The following is a 23950-nucleotide window of genomic DNA, read 5'->3' on the forward strand; positions in this document are numbered from 1 at the left end:
ATTCCATTATTCAAGTACCTTTTGCTTTTTTTGTAGTACTTTTTCAAATTATACTATGCACTTGCACTTTAAGATGTGTCCATTCCATCTGAATTTGAATCTGTACTATCATCACTCCCTTCGGATACCTCTTTTTCACAAAATCGTTCAAGCATAGGATCATTATGACATTTTGTATGCTGATTAAGATTTCTAATACTGTCAATGTTTCTTCCACTAAAGCAATCACGCACTCCATCATTATGTTTCTTCATGTGCCTTAACAAACCTGATTTGCTCCCAAACTGTTTTCCGCATAAGTGACAGTGTTCGTTTGCTGTCATATTCCTTATGCATTTATCTTCATGTGGTGTTAGCTTATCTTTAAAAACAAATTTCTTTTTGCAATTCTTGCATTTCAAGAGACCCATATTTTTATGCTTTGACATGTGTTGTTCTAACTGTAGTTTATACTTAAATACACTTGTGCAGGATTTCGCCTTGCATTTATAAAATTGATCCGAATGAAAGGTGACCTCATGTTTACTCAGTTCTGGTATGGTCCTGAAGGTCAATCCACAATATCTACAATTGTGTTTCTGTGTTTCCATGTCTTTTAAATAACGATGGCGGCGTCTATGCCTTTCATTCTCCTTAGAATCTTTTGTTGAAAATTTACATTTCTTACATTTATAAACATTCGACTTCTTTTGCTTATCAATAGCCTTATTCAACGTTTTAACAATACCCTCAATATCATCACCCCCACCACCATCATTATCATCATCATTACCATCTATGTCATCATTATCAACTTCACCATTACCTGTTTCATCGTTTTTGGAAGCAGTATCACATTGTACTGTTTTTATAGGAATGCAGATAGCATCATGTTTGTTCAAATCATGTTGTGAATCAAAGGATTTTTCACACTTCCCACATTTTATTAAAATGATTTCTTCATGATTTAATAAATGTTCGTTTAACTGGTGTTCATCCGGAAAGCATTTAAAACAACCTTTCTCGGGGCATTCAAATACCAAAGAATGTACTTTTTCCGTATGAACTTTCGAGGAAAGCGTAGTTTTATGATCTGTTTCACATTTATCACAGGAACGAGGTTGTGGTTCTGCACTCTTTTGCTTTTGCTTTAGTTTTAAGTAATCATGGTGTTTTCTATGTTTAGTATACTGTGTCTTATCTTCTGTTGAGAACTCACAATGTAAACAACGATAAACGTCTTGAGTCTGTCTTAATTTTTTTTCATTCTGTTGAGCGAGTAAAATTGAATTCATCCCTTCAACAAATTCCTCAACATTATCAGAATTAAACTCTTCCATCGTGGTTTCTAAACTTATATTCCCGACTGTTAAACTTGCGCCTTTATTCTGATTAACTCCATAAGTCGCACTGTTGATATTATTACTAAATTGTAAAGATTCCCTATAATTGAAGCCTTTACCCCCCTCACAATGAATTTTACTCATGTGTTCAGAAAGATTTCTTTGGGCTTTATATATTTTTTTACAAATTTCACATTGAAACCTTAATCTTTTGACACAATAATCCTCGTGTCTTTTCAGTGCACCCTTTTGTACAAATACCTGTGCACATTTCCTACATTTCAGGACACCTTGTGATTTGTGCCATAACAAATGTTTTTGTAGAGCAGATTCTTCTACAAAACGTGATTTACACCCTCTAAGTACACATCTCAATATAGGCTTATCCGAATGTGCTAATTTTCTATGTATAACCAACCCATTTTCTGTTTTATATTCATTTCCACATTCATCACATGAATATTTTGGAGGTTTACATAAGTTAGACATTCTGAGTTTTCGTTCGATGTACTGGTGACGTTTATAGTGTCTCTTATGTTCCTTCTTATCACCTGTTGAAAATTCACACTTTTTACAATGCCACACCTTTTCTTGATTGGTCTCACCTGATCCCTTCTCTCCTTTTTCTGATTGGCTCTTATTTCTAAGCTTTCTGTCAGAGATTTCATTTATTTCACATCCATCAACTTCTATCTGTTCTTGTAACCATTGTAATGGATCACAGTCATCTTCTTCTAAGGAAATGATATATGGAAGTGGCGATCTTTCTTCACAAGTCTTCTTTAAACATTCCTCCAAATCAACACTATCCTATAAGCAGATTGAAATTCTTGGTTTTTCATTTAGAATTTCAAATTCAATTAATACCTGCAGAGCTTACGTTTTAGAAATTAAATTTTTACCGGATTTGTAATAACATGAGCAATAAGACGGGTGTCACATATGGCGCAAGATTTACTTACCATTCCTGAGCACCTACGATCACCCCCATTTTTTGGTGGTGTTCATGTTGCTTAGTCTTTAACTTTTATGTTGTGTCTTGTGTTGTTCTTTTGTTTATCTGTTTTTTTTTTCTTAGCCATGGCGTTGTCAGTCTATTTTCGATCTAGAGTTTGAATGACTCTCCGGTATCTTCAGTCCATCTTTCAACGATTGTTTTTTTCAATTTAAATAACAATGAATTCTTAAAAGCGGTTATTGCATTGTTAAGAAATACGCTCAATAAACAATGATTTAAGTCAGTGGAGTTATCAGTCAACTATCTTAATTTACCATTTTATCTTTTAACAATTGTCCTTCCTATAAAAGATGGACGAAAGATACCAGAGGGACAGTCAAACTCATAAATTGAAAAAATAAACTGACAATACCATGGCTAAAAATGAAAAAGACAAACAGACAAACAATAGTACACATGACACAACATAGCAGGCATGGGGTAATCGTAATCAGTAATCGTAATCAGCTGTAATCGATTACATTTTGCAGTGTAATCCTATGTAATCAGTAATCATGCCATTTCTGATTACAAGAAATCATAATGTAATCGATTACATTGCAAAAAACAGGTGTAATCATGATAACTTTTAGATTACTTTAAGATTACATTCATATGATTACTTGCTGATTACAAATCTTGTATATATATATGAAAATAGTTTTTGATAGACAAGATGAAAATAAGAAAATGTAAAGCTTGAATGAAAATCATAAAACTAGTATTTACAACGATGGGACTTTGTTTAATGTGATAAATTGTATCATCTAAGTATATATTGTTAATGTCTGTGTCATTTTGGTCTCTTGTGGTCAGTTGTCTTATTGGCAATCATCTCACATCTTCTTTTTTATATATAAAAAATTTGTATAACCAAATGTTTTATTTTGTTAACAGTTAACTAAAGGAAATTGCCTCTCCAATATTTTGTTGTGAGATTGAGCTCTTAATTATGACACAAGAATATGCCTTGAAAGCTTTTTTTCCTTGTTTGAAAACTTCTGATATTAACTCCAATTTCATATAAGTTTATCCAATATTTTACATAACTGTTAAACTACATTGAAATTCAAATGCAGAAAACATTTAGTTCCAATTTGACTTTGATGGTTGACATAAATACATGTATTTGAGCCCACTTTATTCAAAATGGAAGTTAAACCCAGATTTCATTTATTGACAAATTGAATAAACTTTGTTTTGCATAAATTCGTGTATAATATGTGCTTTCTAGTTTTTTATTCTTTATTAACTTTAAGCCTTAGGGGGGTCCCTTATGGCTCATCAGTATAAACAAGTACATGTACAGTATATACATATGGCATAATATTACAAACAAAAGGTGACGTCAGAAGTTTCATGAATACAAAATACCTTTTATTACAATAAATTGTTTTTAATTTAAAGAGAAATGTATATACTTTCCTAAGTTAAAACGCTGTTTTGTGCTTTCACCTGACAATAATTCTAGTAATTATTGATAAGATCAAGTATTAAATATTTTCAAACAAAAAATGACAATCAACCACTTTTAACTTTATTGAAATTGTTATATGACAATAAAATTTTAATACCCAAGCTCACCTATTGATTGTTAAAAAAAAATTTAAGAAGGGATTAACACCTGTAAAAACATTAATGGATGTGCCAATTATGTCCCAACAGACAATAAAACCATACTTAATTAATTTTTCCTTATTTCTTCAGGTTTTTTGTTAATTAGGCTCTTGGTTAAAATTTGTAGAGTAAAATAAAGTTATATCTTTAACATGGAGAAAGGACACTTGTCTATAGGTATTTTATCAAATTACACATGTTACACTGTACTTGTCTATAAATTCTTTTAAATAAGATGAATAAATTAAGGTCTTTCAAAAAATCACCAAAAGTAGCTTTTTTGTGAGGATATAAAGTTATAAAAAAAACTTTGATATTGCAATATACAATGTAATCATATTAAGTAATCTAAAGTAATCATGATTACTTCAAAGAAAAATAATCTAATGTAATGGATTACATATGAAATAGGGTGTAATTGAATTTGTAATGTAATCGATTACATTTTATTAGCAAAGTAATTGTAAGTCAATCGATTACATTTTTTAAAGTAATCGACCCCATCCCTGCAACCTAGATAACTAAAGAATAAGCAACACGAACCCCACCAAGTACTATAGGTATTACATTTTCCCAGCATTAGGTTGGCCTTTTGTGTACCCAAGACAGGTGAAGGAAGTCAAATTAGGAACGCTGTGATTGGATGTAAGGGTACAATACATTTTTTGATTTATCTATGAATAACTGCAGTGTGTAAATTTATAATATAAATTTTAAAACTATTGAAATATTTTCTGGAGAATTATTCGAAACTTTTGAACTTTTACTTCTAGCCAAACTTTTAGGAAGTATGTGACAGCTTTTCCCCTCTTTTTGAAATATTTCATAGCAAATAAATGCAGATTTTTGTCATGGGTACAACTAAAAGAAATTATATTTTACCATTTTATTTACCGAATATTCGATTTAAGGGAGATTCTGATTACATACATATCCACATTATACATGTTATATGACACAAAACAGTTAGCTTAATATTGCAAGAAAGCAATGAAAAGTGGATGGTTAAATTTATGAGTGCTAATTTAAAACATTTCCTAACTGTTTATTGCTACCATATACATGTAGCTATTCCGCATAACACTAAAGTATGTAACTTAACTTTGACAACATGTCAGAACTCTTTTATCAAAAGTAAGTCCAAACTTAATATAACCTGGTATACACACAAGACAAGGACACAAAATACCTACAAGGTCTGAATTATCGTGTTGTCTGGCCTTTTAATAACCAAACGAGTATATACCAATATGGTCAAGGTCATACACGTATGGTCAAAATACTTAAATGGTCTAAAACATCTACATATTATTTATACTGATCAATGTCACTACGTAGTCACTAATATATTCATTTTGCCATATACCAGTGGAAGATTCATTCAGTGTTAATGTTAGCATCCTCTTCACTGCAAGAGGTCATGTCGGACTCTTTACTCCCATCGGACTCATTGTCTTCTTCATTTTCTGATGACAAAAACTGCTTTTCGGATATGTGGCACTGAGCCTGTTCATATGTAGTCATATTCCTTATGCAGGAGTCTTCATGTCGCGTTAGCCTACTTTTATCAACATATTTCTTGTCACATTTTGTGCATTTTAAAAGACCGCTATGTTTATGCTTCAATGTGTGTTCTTTTAACTGCTGTTTTTCCTTATAAACACATCTGCATGATTCAACCTTGCATCTTAAAAATTGGTCTGAATGATAATTGAGCTCATGTCTACTCAATCCTGATTTGGACCTGAATGTCAATCCACAATAACTACAAATATACATCTTCGGTACAGAAACACCTGTTCTCTGCTTCCTATCTAAATACATGTGGTGATCCAAATGCTTTGAATAATACTTTTTATCTTTTGCTGAAAAATTACATCTTTTACATTTAAAAACTTTCTTCTGTACACTTTTCTTATTAATGGCTTTATTTAACGTTTTAACAATATTCTCAATATCATCATCATCGTCATCATCCTCCTCATCCTCATCATCATCATTATCATCATCACAATCATCACCAGAAATGATTTCACCACTATTTTCAGGAGCAGTATCACATGGTACTATTCTATTAGGAGTGCAGCTATCCTCATGTTCTTTTAAGCTATGCTTAGTAATAAATGATTTTGCACACTTTACACATTTGAATAAACCAGATTCTTCATACTCTAATACATGGTCCTTTAACGTGTGTTGATTTGTAAAATGTTTAAAACAACCTTTCTGTGGGCATTCAAATATTACAGTACCGGTATGAACTTTTTTTGTATGACTTTTCAAAGCAACTGAAGTTTTATACTCTTTTTTACACTTATCACAAGTATATGTTTGAGGTTCTGCACTTCTTTGCTTGTGAATTTCGTAATTATGGTGCCCTCTATGACTGTTATATTTTCTCTTATCATCTGTTGCGAAATCACATTTCGTACATCTGTAAACGTCTTTAGTCTGGCTTAATTTTTTTTTATTCTTCTGGGAGAGTATTATTGAATTCATCTCTTTTACAAATTCGTCAACATTATCAACATCACCTTCAGGCTTAGTTGTTTTATCATTTATATTTATTCCTTCTATCTTACTAGGTACTTGTGCTTCACTGTAGGTGACTGCATCGTTATAATCATGCTCTTGGTCATGTTGTTCTAAGTGTACAGATTTCCAATATTTGAAGCCTTTAACTTTACCATGTAATTTTCTCACATGGTCAGCAAGATCTTTTTGGCCTTTATACACTTTATTACAAATATCACATCTGAACATTACTCTTTTGATACAATAATCCTCGTGTCTTTCTAATGCACCCTTAAGAACAAATACCTTTGCACATTTTCTACACTTCAGAACACCTTGACAATTGTGCCATACCATATGCTTTTGTAAGGCAGATTCTTCCACAAAACGTGTTTTACATCCTGTCAGCAAACATCTCAATATAGGCTTATTTGAATGCGCTATTTTTTTATGATGAATCAAACCACATTTAGTTTTGTATTCATTTCTACACTCATCACATGAATATTTTGGAGGTTTACATAGTTTAGATATTCTATTTTTTCTTTCGATATAAGTGTGACGTTTTCTGTGTCTCTCATGTTCCTTCTTATCACATGTTGAAAATTCACACTTTTTACAATGCCACATCTTTTCTTGAATGGTCTCACCTGTTTCTGTCTTTCCTTTATCTGATTGGCTCTTATATCTAAGCTTTCTGTCAGAAATTACATTTTTTTCACATCCATCAACGTCTACCTTATCTTGTAACCATGGTAATGGTTCACTATCAGCTTCTTCTGGAAGTGGTGATCCTTCTTCACAAGTCTTCTTTAAACATTCCTCTTCCAAAGCAACACTATCCTATAATCAGATTGAAATTCTTTGTTTTTCATTCAGAATTTCAAATGCACTTTATTATTTAAATCTACATTTATACATGTTATACAATTTAGACTACATGTATATCTTAAATTCTAACATGACGTCCTTCAAACGCTTTGTATATCTTAAATTATTACATACATTACAACATACAAATTTTATCATGTTCTTACACATTTTTGTAAACATGTGTATCTATTTACATTTTTAAACAATGTTAAATACATGTACAAACAAAAATCTTCCACAAAATGACCATTTTAAACAATTCAAGCATGAAATACCATAGACAGATTGATGAAGACAAGTCTAGCGCATACAAACTCATTACTGGACATGATTATTTAAGATTATAAAACATGTAATTTTTTTTTTCAAATTCAGACAACATGTTCAAGTGTCCCAAGATAATAAATATTCTGCCATTTCTCTTGTAACAACAGCACTAAGACAATTGTTAGAGGGCTATTAGAAAATATATGATGCCTAAGTGTGACAAACACAGAGTTGGCAAAGTATTACCCGCCCAGGAAAACCCAGGTGGGAAAACCAGTGTTTTCCCGGGCTGGGCAATACTCCCTAAAACAGGTATTACTGGGCAATATGATTTTTTAAGCTTATTTCAACACAAAAGAGTCAGACTTTTGGTAGTTTCAAAGTGTTATAGCTAAATATATACATTTTATACAGATAACCATTGGGAGTCATTGCTAAAATTTTCTTTTATTCTCTTCTCCACTATGTAGGCAAAATACAAAATTTGCACATTTTAGGATACCTTATTTTAAAATTTCCTAGCTTTGTTTCAATAATTCATACTTTGCAAAAAAATACATTTTATTGCAGTGTGGTAAATTCAAATAGAAATACAATCACATTTACTAAATAAACACCCTACAGGGTCATGTCATTAACACTTATACATGTTCATGATGTTAGGCCAACATTAAAAATATTTTTGTTTCCCCTTACCCGACTGAGGTTGTTAGGGTATGGGTAGGTAGGTAGGCAAATTATTTTATTTTATTCCTTGATATGGTTTTCTATATTGAATTTGTATAAAATTCAACAGGTAAGGCTCAAGTCAAGAAAAGTGGGGTATTCCCGGTATTCTAATTCAGTGTACACCCCAGTTTTCTGGTGTTAAAAAAAAAACAGTAAACAGGCTAGGGATCTCCTTATTTTCCTATTCATTTAATGTAATGAAATCTACAAAAGCACACATTCTACTTGTGATAACAATGCTTAATGATAGCAAGTGTTTTTTTTAGAAAAATCTAGCTTATTTCAAGTCTAATTTGATGCATAACTCACAACAAAACAATTCCTTTGTTCACCAATTCATACCTTGATCATCAATTATGAGATGACAAAAAGATACATGTATGTTAATCACTTGGGAATTAAAATTCAATGAATAAACATTTTAAATAGAAGTGAACATAATTTAGTTATGTTCAGTTACACCTGGATCATGCAGCTTGGTCAATTGATTCCTAAACAAAGATTTGTATGTTTTTTTCGAGTTCTAGAAGAAACAAGGCTTCACTTTATATTCATGTTTTGTATTTCCTAAAATACTTTTAATAAGTATTTACGAATTCTACTGATGCAGTTATAACGTTAAAACGTGCCCTTTTGTAATTTTCATGCCATAAATTGAAAAAGGAAATCCCATTTAAACTGGTTTTTTTTACAACAGAAAACAGGGACGTTCCCAGAAAGCAGGGAATACATGTACCCCACATTTCCTGACTTGGTGCCCAACCTGTTCAAAGACAAAGTAGATAGATTTTAAAGCATGATTCAGACCATTTTTACTCAAAGTCTTAAAAGATTTTATCCTTTAAACAGGAACAGAGGTTAGACACAAAGCAAATCAAGATGCACTCAGCGGGTTGAAAGATGCTTCAGGTTTATTTCATTTTTAAAAAAGATCACCCTTGCACACAAACAAATCGTGTGGCAGAGCATTTTGTTTGTTTCCTTGATTCTGAATCATGTAGACGCTTCTTTGCAAAAATACCTTGATTAAAAGCACTCGTTGACTTAAGCATCAGAAAGGTATCACCAAAAACCAACGCTCGTTGACTACAGCATTGGAAAGATAACACCAATAACCAACATAGCAAAAAAAAAAAAAAAATAGTGGACAAGAATGGCCAATAAAAATTTTTGGGTCGTGGTGATTTTACCAGGTCGGTCGTGTGAGGGGAAACAAACAATATTTAATTTTTGGCCTTTTAGAAATGAAAAGGCTGATAATTGTTATATAAACATACCCGTGTTCTAATCTGAATAATTACTAACTAATTAGCTTTCTTCATTTAAAAAAAATCCCTTTTTATGAAGGAAACAAGAATGTGTCCTCAGTACACGAATGCCCCACTCGCACTATTATTTTCTATGTTCAGTGGACCGTGAAATTGGGGTAAAATCTCTAATTTGGCATTAAAATTAGAAAGATCATATCATAGGGAACATGTGTACCAAGTTTGAAGTTGATTGGACTTCAACTTTAACCTGAAGCGGGACAGACGGACGGACGGACGGACGAACGAACGAACGGACGCACAGACCAGAAAACATAATGCCCCTCTACTATCGTAGGTGGGGCATAAAAAAGGCAGGTATCAGTTGAATTTTCTGCCTTTTTTTCCTTCATATAATGGTGTTTTATTTTAAATACGTAAATTTCACCAATTTTTAGTGTATTTTTTAATATTATATAACAAAAGTTTTTATATCTCTTTGCAAAACCTTAAACTTTATATAAAAATTACAAGAAATCAAACATATATGATCTCATTACATCCTCAGAAAATTCCACACCAATTGCTTCAGTCAATTTTAAGCTTTCTTCATTTAAAAAATACAAACATATGTTTTTGATGCTTTCGTTAACCATCTGACATATTTTTCACTTACTATAAGCAGTCAGGGGACTTACTTAAATAAGTGATTTTCTAAATCACTGATTCAAGTAACATTATTTCCATAAAGGTTGGAAGTTAGAGTTGTCTTTCTTTAATAATCACCTATTTAAGTAGTACAAATTAATCACTAGAAGAAGTGATTTAATTTTATTGTAGCTTTAAATATAGAATACTAATGATCCAGGGACTAATTATGTTTCTAAACTTATCAGAACCAACATCTGTGTTGTCTAGGATGACCAGGTCATTTCAGGTGATGACCTTGTACTGAATCTAGGATAATGACATAAAAATCACTTGTTTTTAAGTATCAGACCTCAATTTCCTTTCCAAAAATCACTTCTTTAAGTATCATTCTTTTAATAACCCCCACTAATTTCAACAGCCCCGAACAGTTAAATTTTTATCGCGGAACAGTAGAATTTTATTACATAATTTGAAAGATGAAACCTTGAACTTCACAGGAAAAATACTCCCACTGCTGGGAAAAATCTTTTAAGAAAGTATCAGTTCATTATGTTAAGCCATTATTATAGCATTTTTTCAACTAAAATAGAATTTTCAACTAAATGATAGCATCAAAGGCATAAACCTTGCTACTTAAAAGAAGCAAGAAGTTCATTTTTTTTTAAATTTTACTAATTAAAATACATTATTTAAACCTATGTGTTTAAAATTTTGAAAAAAATACAAAATCCCAATTTGTGACAAAACCTCAAATTTGCTACTCAAATAAGTGATTTAAAATTAAAATCACTTATTTGAGTAAGTCCCCTGACTGATAAGGCTGTTTAAATAAAGAATGTTAGAAAATCAGTAGTGATATCAATTCTAAATTTACAATCTCATAAAAAAATAATGAAAACAGTGAAAGACATTTTTGGACATAATTTTTTATTCATAGCACATACAGCTACCATCTTTGGTAGTCATGGTATTAAGAACTAACTTATCATAATACATTATCTGACATAAAAATATCACATATAGTATCACACAAGAGACTGCCAATGGTTCAAAGAAGAAGGCATCATTTATTTAAATAGCCCAACATGTCTTATATAATATACATGTTTATGGGTCTAAACAAAGTTTAGGAAAGATTGACTAGTCCCAATAAAATGATACTAGTCCAGGGCATGGGACTTGTGGGTGACAGTCATTACAATGCAGACTGTTTAACTTTACACTAAGCAATGCAGAGACATTAAGGTGTCAGGGAGAGCATTTAATTTCATCTTTTACCATGTTAACTAATCATGCTAATTCAGAACATGAAAAGACCTATATTAATTAATTGATGAACAGATATATACTGGTAAATGTTACATAGATTACATGTGGATAAATTATGTATGAATTAATTTAATTGCATATCAGATGAAAACTTCCAATAACCAGTGATCTGGAAGGTTTTTTTCACTATGGGCCCAGGGCCCCTCAAAAATAAATTCAATGGGCCATTTAAAAAAATAATGGGCCATGTTGTCAAATGAGTGGGCCATTTGAATTGACTTCTGTAAAAAAAAAAAAATATCAGTATATTTTGGTAAAGAGGTGTTGGTACTTTAATACCTTTATGATTTTAAATAAAATCATGGATATTGTTCCTGTGTAATTTTGTAATTTCAATTTCAATGAATATACAATAAATTCTTCCAACCCAAACAATATTTAAGTTAACCTTTAGTTACAATGTTTAAACTGGTTCTGTTGCCTTGTTCATGTTCATGTTGGTTTTTTTTTGTACATTAAATTTGGGTCTTCGTCGATACCATACTTATTCCAGACGTTCCTTATCAGAGGACATTTCAGGCATTTCCTCTGCACTTCTTGTATTATTATAACTTCAACACAGTGACAAGAATAACAGTATAGAGTACCATTAATTCATAGAACAAAACAACAAATCGCTGAAGTCATGTTTACAAAATGTCAAAACGAGCCAAAGACCAAAACAATGACAAGGACAGTTAAGCGTCTTTTATGGAGACAAAAACTATATTCCTAAAAAGTCTTTGGGGTTCTTCAATCGAAATAATATCGAGCTAAACTAAATGAGATTATTATTAGAGTTAAATCTCGTCTGTACTAGCTATATATATATATAGCCAAATTTCACAAATTTAAAGTTGTTTATAAAAAAAATATATCATGAATGATGGTTAATTACGTTTTTCGGGTTATCAGTTAGACCGCATGGTTCTATTATTACAATAGGAAATCTATTATCATGGGGAAACACCCGAGACGTCCCAAAAATATATAGGTGCTCCTATTATTGGAGGAACATTACATAGTTGTGTACACACACATGGCGGCACGGAACACAATGGGAAATTCATTTGACGATATCTAAATGTTTGGAAACCAAGTGAAAAATATCGTGCGCCACGTGGGCGCTTACATGTGTCACTGTATGCGCCATTTCTAGTCAATATGCGCTAAAGGCGCAGGGCGCACGTCCTTCCCGATCACTGAATAACCATGGCAACTTTTATTTATTTTTTGTTTTTAGATTCCCTTCTGTAGAATTATCTTACAATACATCATGTACATTCAGTGTATTTATTTCCTGTGAACATGATGATAGACCAAACTGATAACTTATTTTATTGCAAGAATCTGCTGGTAAACTTAAATAGAGACCCATTCGCTTTAACTAAAGTTATTATTGGGAAACCATATGTGTCTTCAGACAACGACATGAATGACATGAGAGCATTGTAAGAACACAGTTTTTTGTGGTCATATTGAAATTGTATATGAAGAAGTTTATCATTACTAGTACCTTTTTGCTGTCTCCTCCACCATCTTCACTGTTGTCACTTTGTGTTTGGTCTGACTTAGTTCCCATCTCTTGGTCATCATTGGTTTCTCCACTAAATAAAACCATACATTCTGTACAAACTGGTTTGCCTGGATCTGTTACATTTTCCCCTTTATTGACAAATTCTTTTGTACATAGAGAACATAAACTGGATTTAGTTTGATCTAGATAAGAAGAAGCAGATTTAGATGGCTGGGCTTCATCTATTCCAGACAACTGTTTTGCAATGGTCAATATCTCAGCCATATTAGATGATGTGGCATTGTCATTTGCTTGTGAAGGGTTCTCATTATGGAAAATTTTTCTTCTTTTGTTGCTTCTGGTTTCTCTTCCTGTGGCCATGGTTGGTGGATCCAAAGATTTGTTGGTCTCCCTTTCTCCTTCTGAATCTTGATTTCTTTTAACTGTATCACCACCAACTTTTACATCACTGCTGTCATTGTTGAGATCCTCTCCATTATCAACGGTGTTTGTACTGTCAACTAAGTTGTCATCTGGTCCATGATTGACAGATGCCACCAGTGCTGTGATCCCATCCTGGGATTCTATTATTTCCTCTTCAACTTGAACAGCACGAAATTGGTTTACGCTTTCCACCTCATAAATAATTTGGTCCTGCTGAATAAAATTTTCAGCAGCAGATTTTATATTGTCAAGCTCTATCGTCTCACACAAATGTCTAAAATCTACTTCATTCTCTTGAGAAATATTTAACTGTCCTGTATATAGGGTCTGCACCAAACGGCAAACTGTTTTTAATGAATAATTCTTAAGACTGACATAAACTCTTTCACCTTGACTTTCACACATCAATTGATTCCTTAAATATGGACTTCTACATGCCATAAGAACAAGTTTATGAACAAATATGACGCCATCTTTACATTCGAGGCCGGCATCACAGAATGTCCCATCCTGCTGTAGTTCATACATACATTTCGTCAGGTCCTCTGCATGACTAGGAATGGTAAAGCTGCCTTCCATGTTTCAGCACCTATTTAAAAATACATTAATAATCATGTTAATCTGTAGTATGTAACATGTTATATTATTCTATACAATTTAAACAGAAAACATCATTCAGAATTTCAGACTATACTCATGATACTAGTTAACTAACAATTTGGTCAAACCAATTTTCAATTTGCTTTTGACTTATTTCTGTATCATTTTAATAACTAATGGCAATTATTACATGTATTATGTATTATAATTTATATGACATGAATAGACAAGAGTTCAAAGTGTTTTAAGGATGATGTACAAATTGTACCTTTGTGTTGAATCAATGTTAAATATATATATATATATATATGGAAATTTTATAGTAAATTCTCATTCTTTCCCATTGTACTCTCATATTTGGCAATTTGGTACTTGATTGACAGTCAGGGGTACTACTTGTACAAGTAATTTTTATTTACTTGAAGAAGTAAAAAATATATAATATATACATAAATTAAATATTTATAAGTATATTTGTAGGATATTTATACAAGTGAATTTTATTTACTTCTATACATGTAAAGGTAAAAAAATTAACTAAGTTATCATGGTTATGTCCCTTAGACTTTCAGATTTTTTTACTTGTATGTTAAAAATTCATCTTATCATCATTTCTAAAATTCTCAGGATTTCGTTGCTCTAATAGAATTTTGATTTGTCTGCCCATTGCAGATGTCTTTACTAATCATTTTTAAGTGTAATTTCATGGACAATGAAAATCCCATTTGTCTGTTATCTTTAGAACACTGGTTATTTACAAGCCCCAAAGGAGCAATTTTTGAAGGCTTTCGGCAAATACTTCATTTTGTACTTTTAAGATCTTTGTGCAATCAGTTTCTTTGTTGAATTAATGAGATGAAACATTGTACTCTAATCGAAAAATTATGAGCTAACCTGGGAAAAATCATTAAAGGCATGATTTTACATCTCAAAACTTGAGAATTTTGGTGGGATTGTAAATTGTTTTTACTAGAATAAGTAAATTTTGCGAAAACTAAGGGGAGATTATTCAAACATTATAATTGACTTACATGTATGTATGTATATTTTTATTTACTTCTTCAAGTAAATAAAAATAACTTGTATAAGTAGTACCCCTGGTTGATAGATAGAGGATTATTGCATGCATTGCTAGCAATGATTTCCTTAAAACAAGTGTATTAATTTAGTTATTGCTGAAAACAAATATAAATATATTTCAGGGTGCACTCAACGCTAGGGAATCAGCACGAGGTTTTTTGGAACTTAAAGATTGTTTAGAACTTTTTGTAAAAAATAAACACTACCACATCATAGAAAAGTAAGTGAGTAATCTATGTTTAAAATTTTATAACAAAAATCTCTGTATTAAAGGCTGTGGATTTTTTGTTTTGTCACAAAGTCCACTTTTTCTATTAAATGCAATAAAACAGAAAATAATAATGCTTTGCACAAAGTTTCCCTTGGTCATGTTGGTATGTATGTACAAAATGGCCTATCTCTAGTTGCATATCAGAAAGATGAAATAGTTTTTGGATTTTGATGTGCATTTTTTCCCTTCATGCAGAATGTGTAAAAATGTGCATTTTTTCCCTTCATGCAGAATGTGTAAAAATTAACAAAGTTGGTATACACTTTGAGATGCTCCTTCTCAGGTAAAAACAGGTTTGTATTGTCATGATTTTATTGATTGTTCTTGATTGGCATGGACAACAGATATACATTGTAGATCTACACATCTACATGTATTGGTCATGTTGGTTAGTTAAAGGTAGAACCTGAGTGGACAGTATCAAACATGTCAAATGCTATTCAGGTGTTTGTTTATTTTTACAGCTTCTGCAGGAAGGGAAAAAAATGCCCATCAAAATCTAAAAGCTATATCATCATTCTGATATGCATAATGCATTTTTAACTTTATATATCTAGTGGACATGGTGGATGTCAGGCCTTAAAACTTTTCAAACTGCACAGGTAAGTCTGTACACAGACTAGTTTTTGAGGTGAAAATCCTGCCATATTTGTCCATTTAATATGAAAAATTTAACATGATTTGCTGTTGATGGTAGGGATCCCATGTAGCACTGGCATACTCGAGGACAGGCCTCACTAAAGTTGTGTAGGCTTGGCTTTTAACTTCCTGAGGACAACTCCTGAGGTTCCTATGTAGGAATCCAACAGATCTGGAAGCTTTTGCTGTGGTCTGGTTTATACGTTCTCGCCTTGCTAATCATTCTTATGTATAACCCAAGGTATTTTCCACCTGGGAGGCTTTCAAGACTTGCAAAGCATGTGTTGTCCTCAGCATAACAAAGTATTTGTTGAGACGACATAAATTAATGTTGTCACATTCCCTCCGTTTTAATATTCCAAGACGTATATATAAAACAGTAAGTTAACAGAATCAACGTGATAACTAAGCAACAAACTTTTATTTAAGTTCTATAACTAAAATAATTGTGACAGTGTAGTTGTGTTTCAAAACATCCCCAACTCACTTTCCCATGAAGTAGGTGGAAGTGTAACAGCCACTGTGTTCCGTCAGTTACTTTGTTCCAGCGGAACTTTCAACTAGTTATTTCATTCCGATGGAACTTTCCAACTAGTTGTTTTATTCCGAATGCAGTCGAAAAGTTCCGGAAAAAGTAGCTAGAACAATGTACATGATGTAGCTAAATGAATAGTTCTGGCTGAACAGAGCAACTAGTTACATGTAGCAAAATTTAAGTTGTATTTCATAGCTCACATAAAACGGAATACAATGTAAGTTGCATTATCATGCAAATTTAGTATTCATATAGTACTCTGAAGAGATGGAAGAATACCCCCCTCCTCATGTGGATACTTTTAAAAATATCAATTTCAGGTTAATGTATAACAATAACTGAGGCCCGTAGCAAGGAATTTCCAAGGGGGGGTTATATGGACTCACAAACTGGACTTTAACAGTCACAATTCCAAACAGAACATTGACTTTAACAGTGCTTATTTGTTTTCAAGGGGGGTTTGTCCGCCAAACCCCCCTGGCTACGGGTATGAATAAATTATAACTTATTCTGTTATTTTACTTTGCATCAATTCTCCAAATGGAACTTTGTGACTGGTTGATAAGTTCTGTTGGAACTTTTTGGCTAGTTTGTTGGTTCTGGTTATGACTAATTTGACAAAGAGGAACTTTGAGGTTAGTTTGTTAGTTCCGCATGTTCCGGTTTTGACTAATTTGGCAAAAAAGGAACTTTTTAACTAGTTGATATGTTCCGTTGGAACTTTTCAACTAGTCACTTTGTTCCGGTGGAACTTTTAAACCAGAGGAAGAACAAAGTAACTACATGTAGGTAATAAGTTCCTCTGGAACTTTTCGGCTAGTTAGTTCTTTCCGCCCGGAACTTTCCAACGTCGGAACAAAAGAGCATTTACATAAGCGCCCTGCTCACTGTTGGGTTGGTTATTTCATCATGGCTCGGCCAAGAAAACAGTCTAGGTAAGATTTTTTCTATAAATGAAAGATAGAAATACTGGTTCAAGCGAAAGCTTAGTTTATTAATTTGTACCATTATTCAATATCTCTGTGTCGATATATTTTTCTCACTTGCATGACTTGTTACCTATAAATTTTGCCAAGGCATGAGGTTGGTGCATTGATAACTGTTCCAATGAGAAAATTTCAGGGATTGAATGTTCTGCTCTCCCTTGACAGTCACAAGTATGGTCTTGAGAAACGATGATAGTCCGTTGGAAGGTAACAATAAATGGCTGACCTGTGTTAAGAGAGAGCACTATCTCTTGCAATTCAAGTAAAATCCTTGTAGATTTCGAAAAAGAGCATGCTCAGATGCTAGTATGCCGCTACAAGTCAGCACTTGCACCCGTAAAGTGGAAAGGAATTGATGTAAGTTGCAACAGAGACTTATGTCTCTGGTTGTAATAACTTGTTTCCCAATCCACTATAAATAAACCTGTTTAAACTAAACGGTCAAGACCCCAACACCAAGAATATATTGGTTTGACTAATTGTATGCAAAACCAGTATAAATCTAGCAACCATTTACGTTTCTTACTAATGTGGATGTTGGTAAATTTCTAGCCAGTAATCAGGGTTAATGAACTCGATAACATCTTGCCATGGGTCTTAGATGAAAACAAGTCAGTAGACTTACCCCCTGCCATAGTCCAAATAATTATGATGTCTGGCAAGGCTATATTTTGTTGTTTCTGGGAAGCCTTCCAGCCTGTGTACTTATCCCCGCATATGGGGTCTCGTAGACACTGTCTTTAAAATAAAACAATAAAGCAAGTTCAAAGCTAATATAAAAAAGAAGATGTGGTATGATTGCCAATGAGACAACTATCCACAAAAGACCAAAAAGACACAGACATAAACAACTATAGGTCACTGTACGACCTTCAACAATGAGCAAAGCCCATACCGCATAGTCAGCTATAATAGGCCCCGATAAGACAAATATAAAACAATTCAAACGAGAAAACTAACGGCCTTATTTATGAAAAAAATGAACAAAAAACAAATATGTAACACATAAACAAACGACAACCACTGAATTACAGGCTCCTGACTTGGGACAGGCACATACATAAATAATGTGGCGGGGTTAAACATGTTAGCGGGATCCCAACCCTCCCCCTAACCTGGGACAGTGGTATAACAGTACAACATAAGAACGAACTATAAAAATCTGTTGAAAAAGGCTTAACTCATCAGATGAACAAAAATATGCTTTTCTATACTAACCCTTTACTATATAGTTTTAGCATGTATAGACTGTCAAAACGATAGTTCATAAATTGTGTTGGTCAGACATGACGCTACCTCGATTTTTTGGTCTTTTGCTTTCATCTTAAGTTTCCGGTGTACAGACGTCGTCACTTAAGAAGTATGTATCTTCATAGAATCAATTAGACGTACAAATAGACCCAAAAAGAAAACAGCATAACAGAAGAACAACGGACGTTAATTAATTTTATTCATTACAATTTTAAACATATTTTATTTCAAAAATTGTGTATATGACATATTCATAGGAATCTTATCAGATTTATTTACTCATTCACAATTGCAACAAAGTTGTTCTATTTGTATAAATGATCAGAATTATTTAAGAAATAATTCATGGGGGCTTGAATATATCGTGATTTTACCACGGGTTGGCCCTTTATGACAAATATTTTACCCCTGAGCGATAGCGAGGGGTAAAATATCGGCATAAAGGGACAACCCGTGGTAAAATCTAGATATATTCAAGCCCCCATGAATTATTTCGATTCTGATAGGACACATACGGCAATTCTTTTGGATCGAAGCGCTCTAGGTGTAGGCAAATATTTGCCGTTCCCATAAATAAACGCACTAATAAACTAGCGTAAAAGAACGGAGCAAACTGCATTAGTGACATGCTTAAACTATTTAAAATAATGTATTTAGACAGTTTTGGATGAATTTGAATGATAATTTATTTATATGTCTTATATGATGTACAATAAAGGGCTTTTGCCACATTTTAGCATCATTTGTGTATGTTTCCTTGTGATGATTTTCGGATTCACAAGCGTGTATTTTCCCGTAAAATGCTTACATTCTAACGTCATTGTTCTATGACGTCGGGTATCTCATTCATAAAAAAGCATATGACGTGGGAGTACAATCGGAACAGCACTGGCAATATATTCATATTTTACCACGGGTGTGTACTCAAAGCGTTTGAAGGACGTCATGTTAGAATGCCCCTTGTTTTGTAATACCAGACGGCAGAGACATATATATACATGTACACATTTTCCTATGTCTATATACGGAATACGTCTCCGGCAAAACGTAAGTAAATTAGCAAACCATCTTGCTACAAAGACTATCAATTTCCTGGTTTTTTTTTTTGACACAGGTATTATTATTATTTCATAAAGAGTGCGGGTACAAAGTACACTATGATTATAGACTCATTTTCAACTTGGCATAAAATATTTGAAATCAGATAGTATAAAAATCTTTCAGGTTCATGAGGGGCCATATATAGAAACAAATGCTTTATTCACAATATACTCAAAATCGGAGTGACAAAAATTGGGAGAAATTTAGAAAACAAAGAAATTTGGTAACAAGTATACTTTTTAGAACGTTGCTCTGGTGGGTCAAAATCTTGCGATTTTTGGAAAACAGTCAAACCATTTTTCTCAAAAAAGGGGATCTGTGGAGAGCAAAAAATTTTATTATGTGAAAATGACAAAATTGTAAATTGTTCAAATGAAGTTTCAAATGTATTTAATAATTTTTTCTCCACACATGCCACAGTAGCAGACAAAATTGGAGCAGATCACTGGCGGACCCAGAAATTTTCATAAGTGGGGGCCCACTGACTGCCTAAGAGGGGGCCCTCTCCGGTCACGCTTCAGTGATTCCCTATATAAGCAACCAATTTTTTTCCCAAAAAGGGGGCCCCCCTGCCCCCCCCCCTAAATCCGCCTCTGCAGATGTGGTATATGACCCCTCGAATCACCCAAGTATAAAAGAAATTTAAATAACAGAAAGCATGATCCTGATTTTGAATTTAAAAAAGTATCTAAAGATAATGAAGATTTTTTCAAAATAAAATGAACAATAAAGAAGGCTACAGGAGCTGATGATATTCCAGCAAAAATAGTAAAAAATTGTAAATCTTATATTGCACCACAGCTGAAAACTCTTGTAAATTTGTCAATTGAAAATAACTGTTTCCCTGATAAACTTAAAGAAGCCCAAGTGACCCCCCCTTCATAAAAAGAGTGACACATTATTAAAAACAAATTATATACCAGTTAGTGTCTTACCCATATTTTCTAAAATCTTTGAAAAAATATGAAATTCAATTAACTGATTATTTTAATAGAATATTTAATCCATTTTTGTGTGCATTTAGAGGTGGACATGGATGTCAGACCACACTTCTCAGAGTGTTAGAAGACTCGCTTGAAGCTCTTGATAAAAACCAGTACATAAGTCTAAGGCTTTTGACTGCCTGCCTCACAATAATATGTAGTAGTAGTCTGTTGTTATTTATGTATTTTTGTCATTTTGTTTATTTTCTTTTGTAACATCTTCTGACATCAGACTTGTTCTCTTGAACTGAATTTTAATGTGCGTATTCATTTACTTTTCTACATTGTCTAAAGGTATAGGGGGAGGGTTGAGATCTCATAAACATGTTTAACCCCGCCGCATTTTTGCGCCTGTCCCAAGTCAGGAGCCTCTGGCCTTTGTTAGTCTTGTATTATTTTTAATTTTAGTTTCTTGTGTATAATTTGGAGTTTAGTATGGCGTTCATTATCACTGAACTAGTATATATATTTATTAAGGGGCCAGCTGAAGGACGCCTCCGGGTGCGAGAATTTCTCGCTGCATTTAAGACCTAGTGGTGACCTTCTGTTGTTGTCTGTTCTATGGTCGGGTTGTTGTCTCTTTGACACATTCCCCATTTCTATTCTCAATTTATTATTAAGACATTACAATACTACTATGATATAATAATCTTTATAGCACCATAAGCCTCAGTCACAATCGGAGCCAATGACAAAATAGAAAAAACTATCACATTAATATCAAATAACAGTCAGTATCAAGACATGTACTACATAATTCAAAACTAACAATATAATCATCATTCCCCCCCCCCCCCCCCCCCCTAATAGTAAAGTTTTCTTGTGTTAACATCGAAGATTTATCATATTTATCTAACTTTTTAAAGTTATGACATGTGCTAGAAATATGCTGAAAGAGTTCCTCCCTCAAACTATTAGGAAGTGCGCATTCGATTGCAAAATGACGTTCATCCTCAACTTGATCAGCTGTACAATACGATTTTATGAGTATCTGGCATTTTCAATTTTTCATGTAATGGGTAAGTACTGGTTACCTTTCTTAAAATCAATGATATCTAAATATTTTTCTTCTTGAAAACAATCTTTAAATAAAAAATAAATGTCAAGTTGCCACAAAACACATAATGTACTAAGTTTTTACAATTTATTTAGACAATTTCACAAAGAAACAAGCGGGACAAGAATGTCACCGTGACATTGTCTTAGATTTTTTACTAGTTGTTATTGGCTTTTATATATACTGCACTCGTTCTATTTGAGAAGTCAAAATGCGTTGACTGTATATTTCTATGTCATATACAGTCACTAACCCGATATCACTTTTCCTTATGAATATTTAGATAGAAGTTGCCGAAATGTTCATGTCCGTCTTATTTGTTTTCCGTAATAAGTTTTGTTGTAAATCACCAGTCCTGCTGACTCCTGCATCTCCACCAACCATTTTAAAAGAGGCATATTTTTCTAGATTTTAAAATAAGCTCGGGATATAAAATCGGTATCCCTACAAATATATTGAGTGTCATCTTTCAGACTATGTCTGATCGATTGCTATTGGAAGTGCTGTGTAGCCTACTGTCTCCGTATTTCGTGGATTCACATTCCCGAACATGATACCGTATTGCTCATCTTTTCTGAGCACATATATATTTCGTCCTATTTGTCATCTTATTTTTAAGGATCTGGACATGTATTTGTCTCCTTGTTTTTCTCATTTTGACTGACATTACATTAGTCCCTTATTTCTGCGACAAAATTAATTTAAATAAAACTCTGATGAGTGCCAGATACAAGGGGAAGAAAGTGTTGCGACCAAAAGGGGGCAGGAAGCTATATATAGTGTTATCCAACACTGATACAGTTAATACTGATGAAACCTCACTCCCCTGATACGCGAAAGGGGGAAACCGAAGATCTAGTGAAAGAAGGTAGATCAAGACACACAAAAATACAGCGATCAAGATCAGCACAGACTGACAGTTGACACGTACACAAACGACGAAATATAAAGACAAATAAAATACCCAGACACGTAAAACGAAAAATGGACGTGGGTAAGGACTGAGCGGTTGCAATAATCATGTGTATCAACTCCAATATACTGAGACAAATATCCCGCATGGAAAGAATAATTGGAATCAAAACGGACAACCACAAATATTATAGAGAAAGAAGTTGGTCTTTTTAGAGAAAATGTATCCATACATATATAAGAAAAATGCATTGTCGGAATAATGAGCTGTCGGAATAATGGGCTGTCGGAGTAATGGGTTGTCGGAATAGTGGGCTGTTGGAGTAATGGGCTGTCGGAATAATGGTTGTCGGACTAATGGGATGTCACCATAATGCTTTATTATTTATGCTATTTTTGATTGCTCTGGTCTAGCATGTTTTTACTTCATTCGAAAATGTGTTGCTTATTTTTATTGCATGCTATATGTATGTGAGATTTCAACTTTGTATTACAGGTTGTTTTATATGTCTAAATGCACTGTTTTTATGTTATTTATATGTTTTTATAATCGGTCAAAAGCTCCTTAGAGCTTGTGTTACTTATTTGTACTTATGCCGAATCAAAATAATTTCTTATCTTATCTTATGAATATAATGCGTACTAGTTTGTTTATCTCTGTGTTTTCATCAATATTTAGATCTGAGCAACACGCGGTAGTCATGTAGTAGGACATCAAGGTTGCTTTTGTTAGATATCCTCAGTTTTTGAAAGAGCCCATATCTGATATATGTTAAATGGGCAAACATAAAAGAAATGAAACTGTTTATTTTCTGTCGGGTCGCCACACGCATTTCTCAACTGGTAGTGAATTATGTCAATTTTCCATGAGACAGTGGAAAAGAAAAGCTTTATTTTGAATCCTTAAAAGTTTATTATATTTTTTATTCTACATCATGACAAGTTAATTCCACTTTCAAGAGTATGTGGAATAATTCTGACTGTTCTCATAGTCTGTGGTTCGACACTTATATTAAGACTTCTTTACTATTTTTTATTTCTTACACCATT

At 33.0% G+C, this 23950-nt stretch overlaps 1 protein-coding gene across 2 annotated transcripts; it reads right to left on the reverse strand.

Moving 5' to 3' along the window:
* Positions 1 to 50: 50 nt before the first annotated feature.
* On the reverse strand, positions 51 to 18924 carry LOC139527923 (zinc finger protein 595-like). 2 transcript variants are annotated; one of them, XM_071323601.1, is made up of 3 exons: positions 18815 to 18924; positions 13042 to 14074; positions 51 to 2132 (listed from the first exon to the last, which is right to left on the reverse strand). In XM_071323601.1, exons 2-3 carry the CDS (start codon positions 14062 to 14064, stop codon positions 69 to 71), a joined length of 3087 nt encoding a protein of 1028 aa, XP_071179702.1. In that variant the 5' UTR covers positions 14065 to 14074; positions 18815 to 18924; the 3' UTR covers positions 51 to 68. The 2 variants fall into 2 exon arrangements, with proteins under 2 accessions (XP_071179702.1, XP_071179703.1); XM_071323602.1 differs by lacking the exon at positions 51 to 2132 and adding an exon at positions 3537 to 7293.
* Between the last annotated feature and the right edge of the window lie 5026 nt (positions 18925 to 23950).

Source organism: Mytilus edulis, chromosome 6 (genome assembly GCF_963676685.1).
Source record: "Mytilus edulis chromosome 6, xbMytEdul2.2, whole genome shotgun sequence".
Lineage (NCBI taxonomy): Eukaryota > Metazoa > Mollusca > Bivalvia > Mytilida > Mytilidae > Mytilus > Mytilus edulis.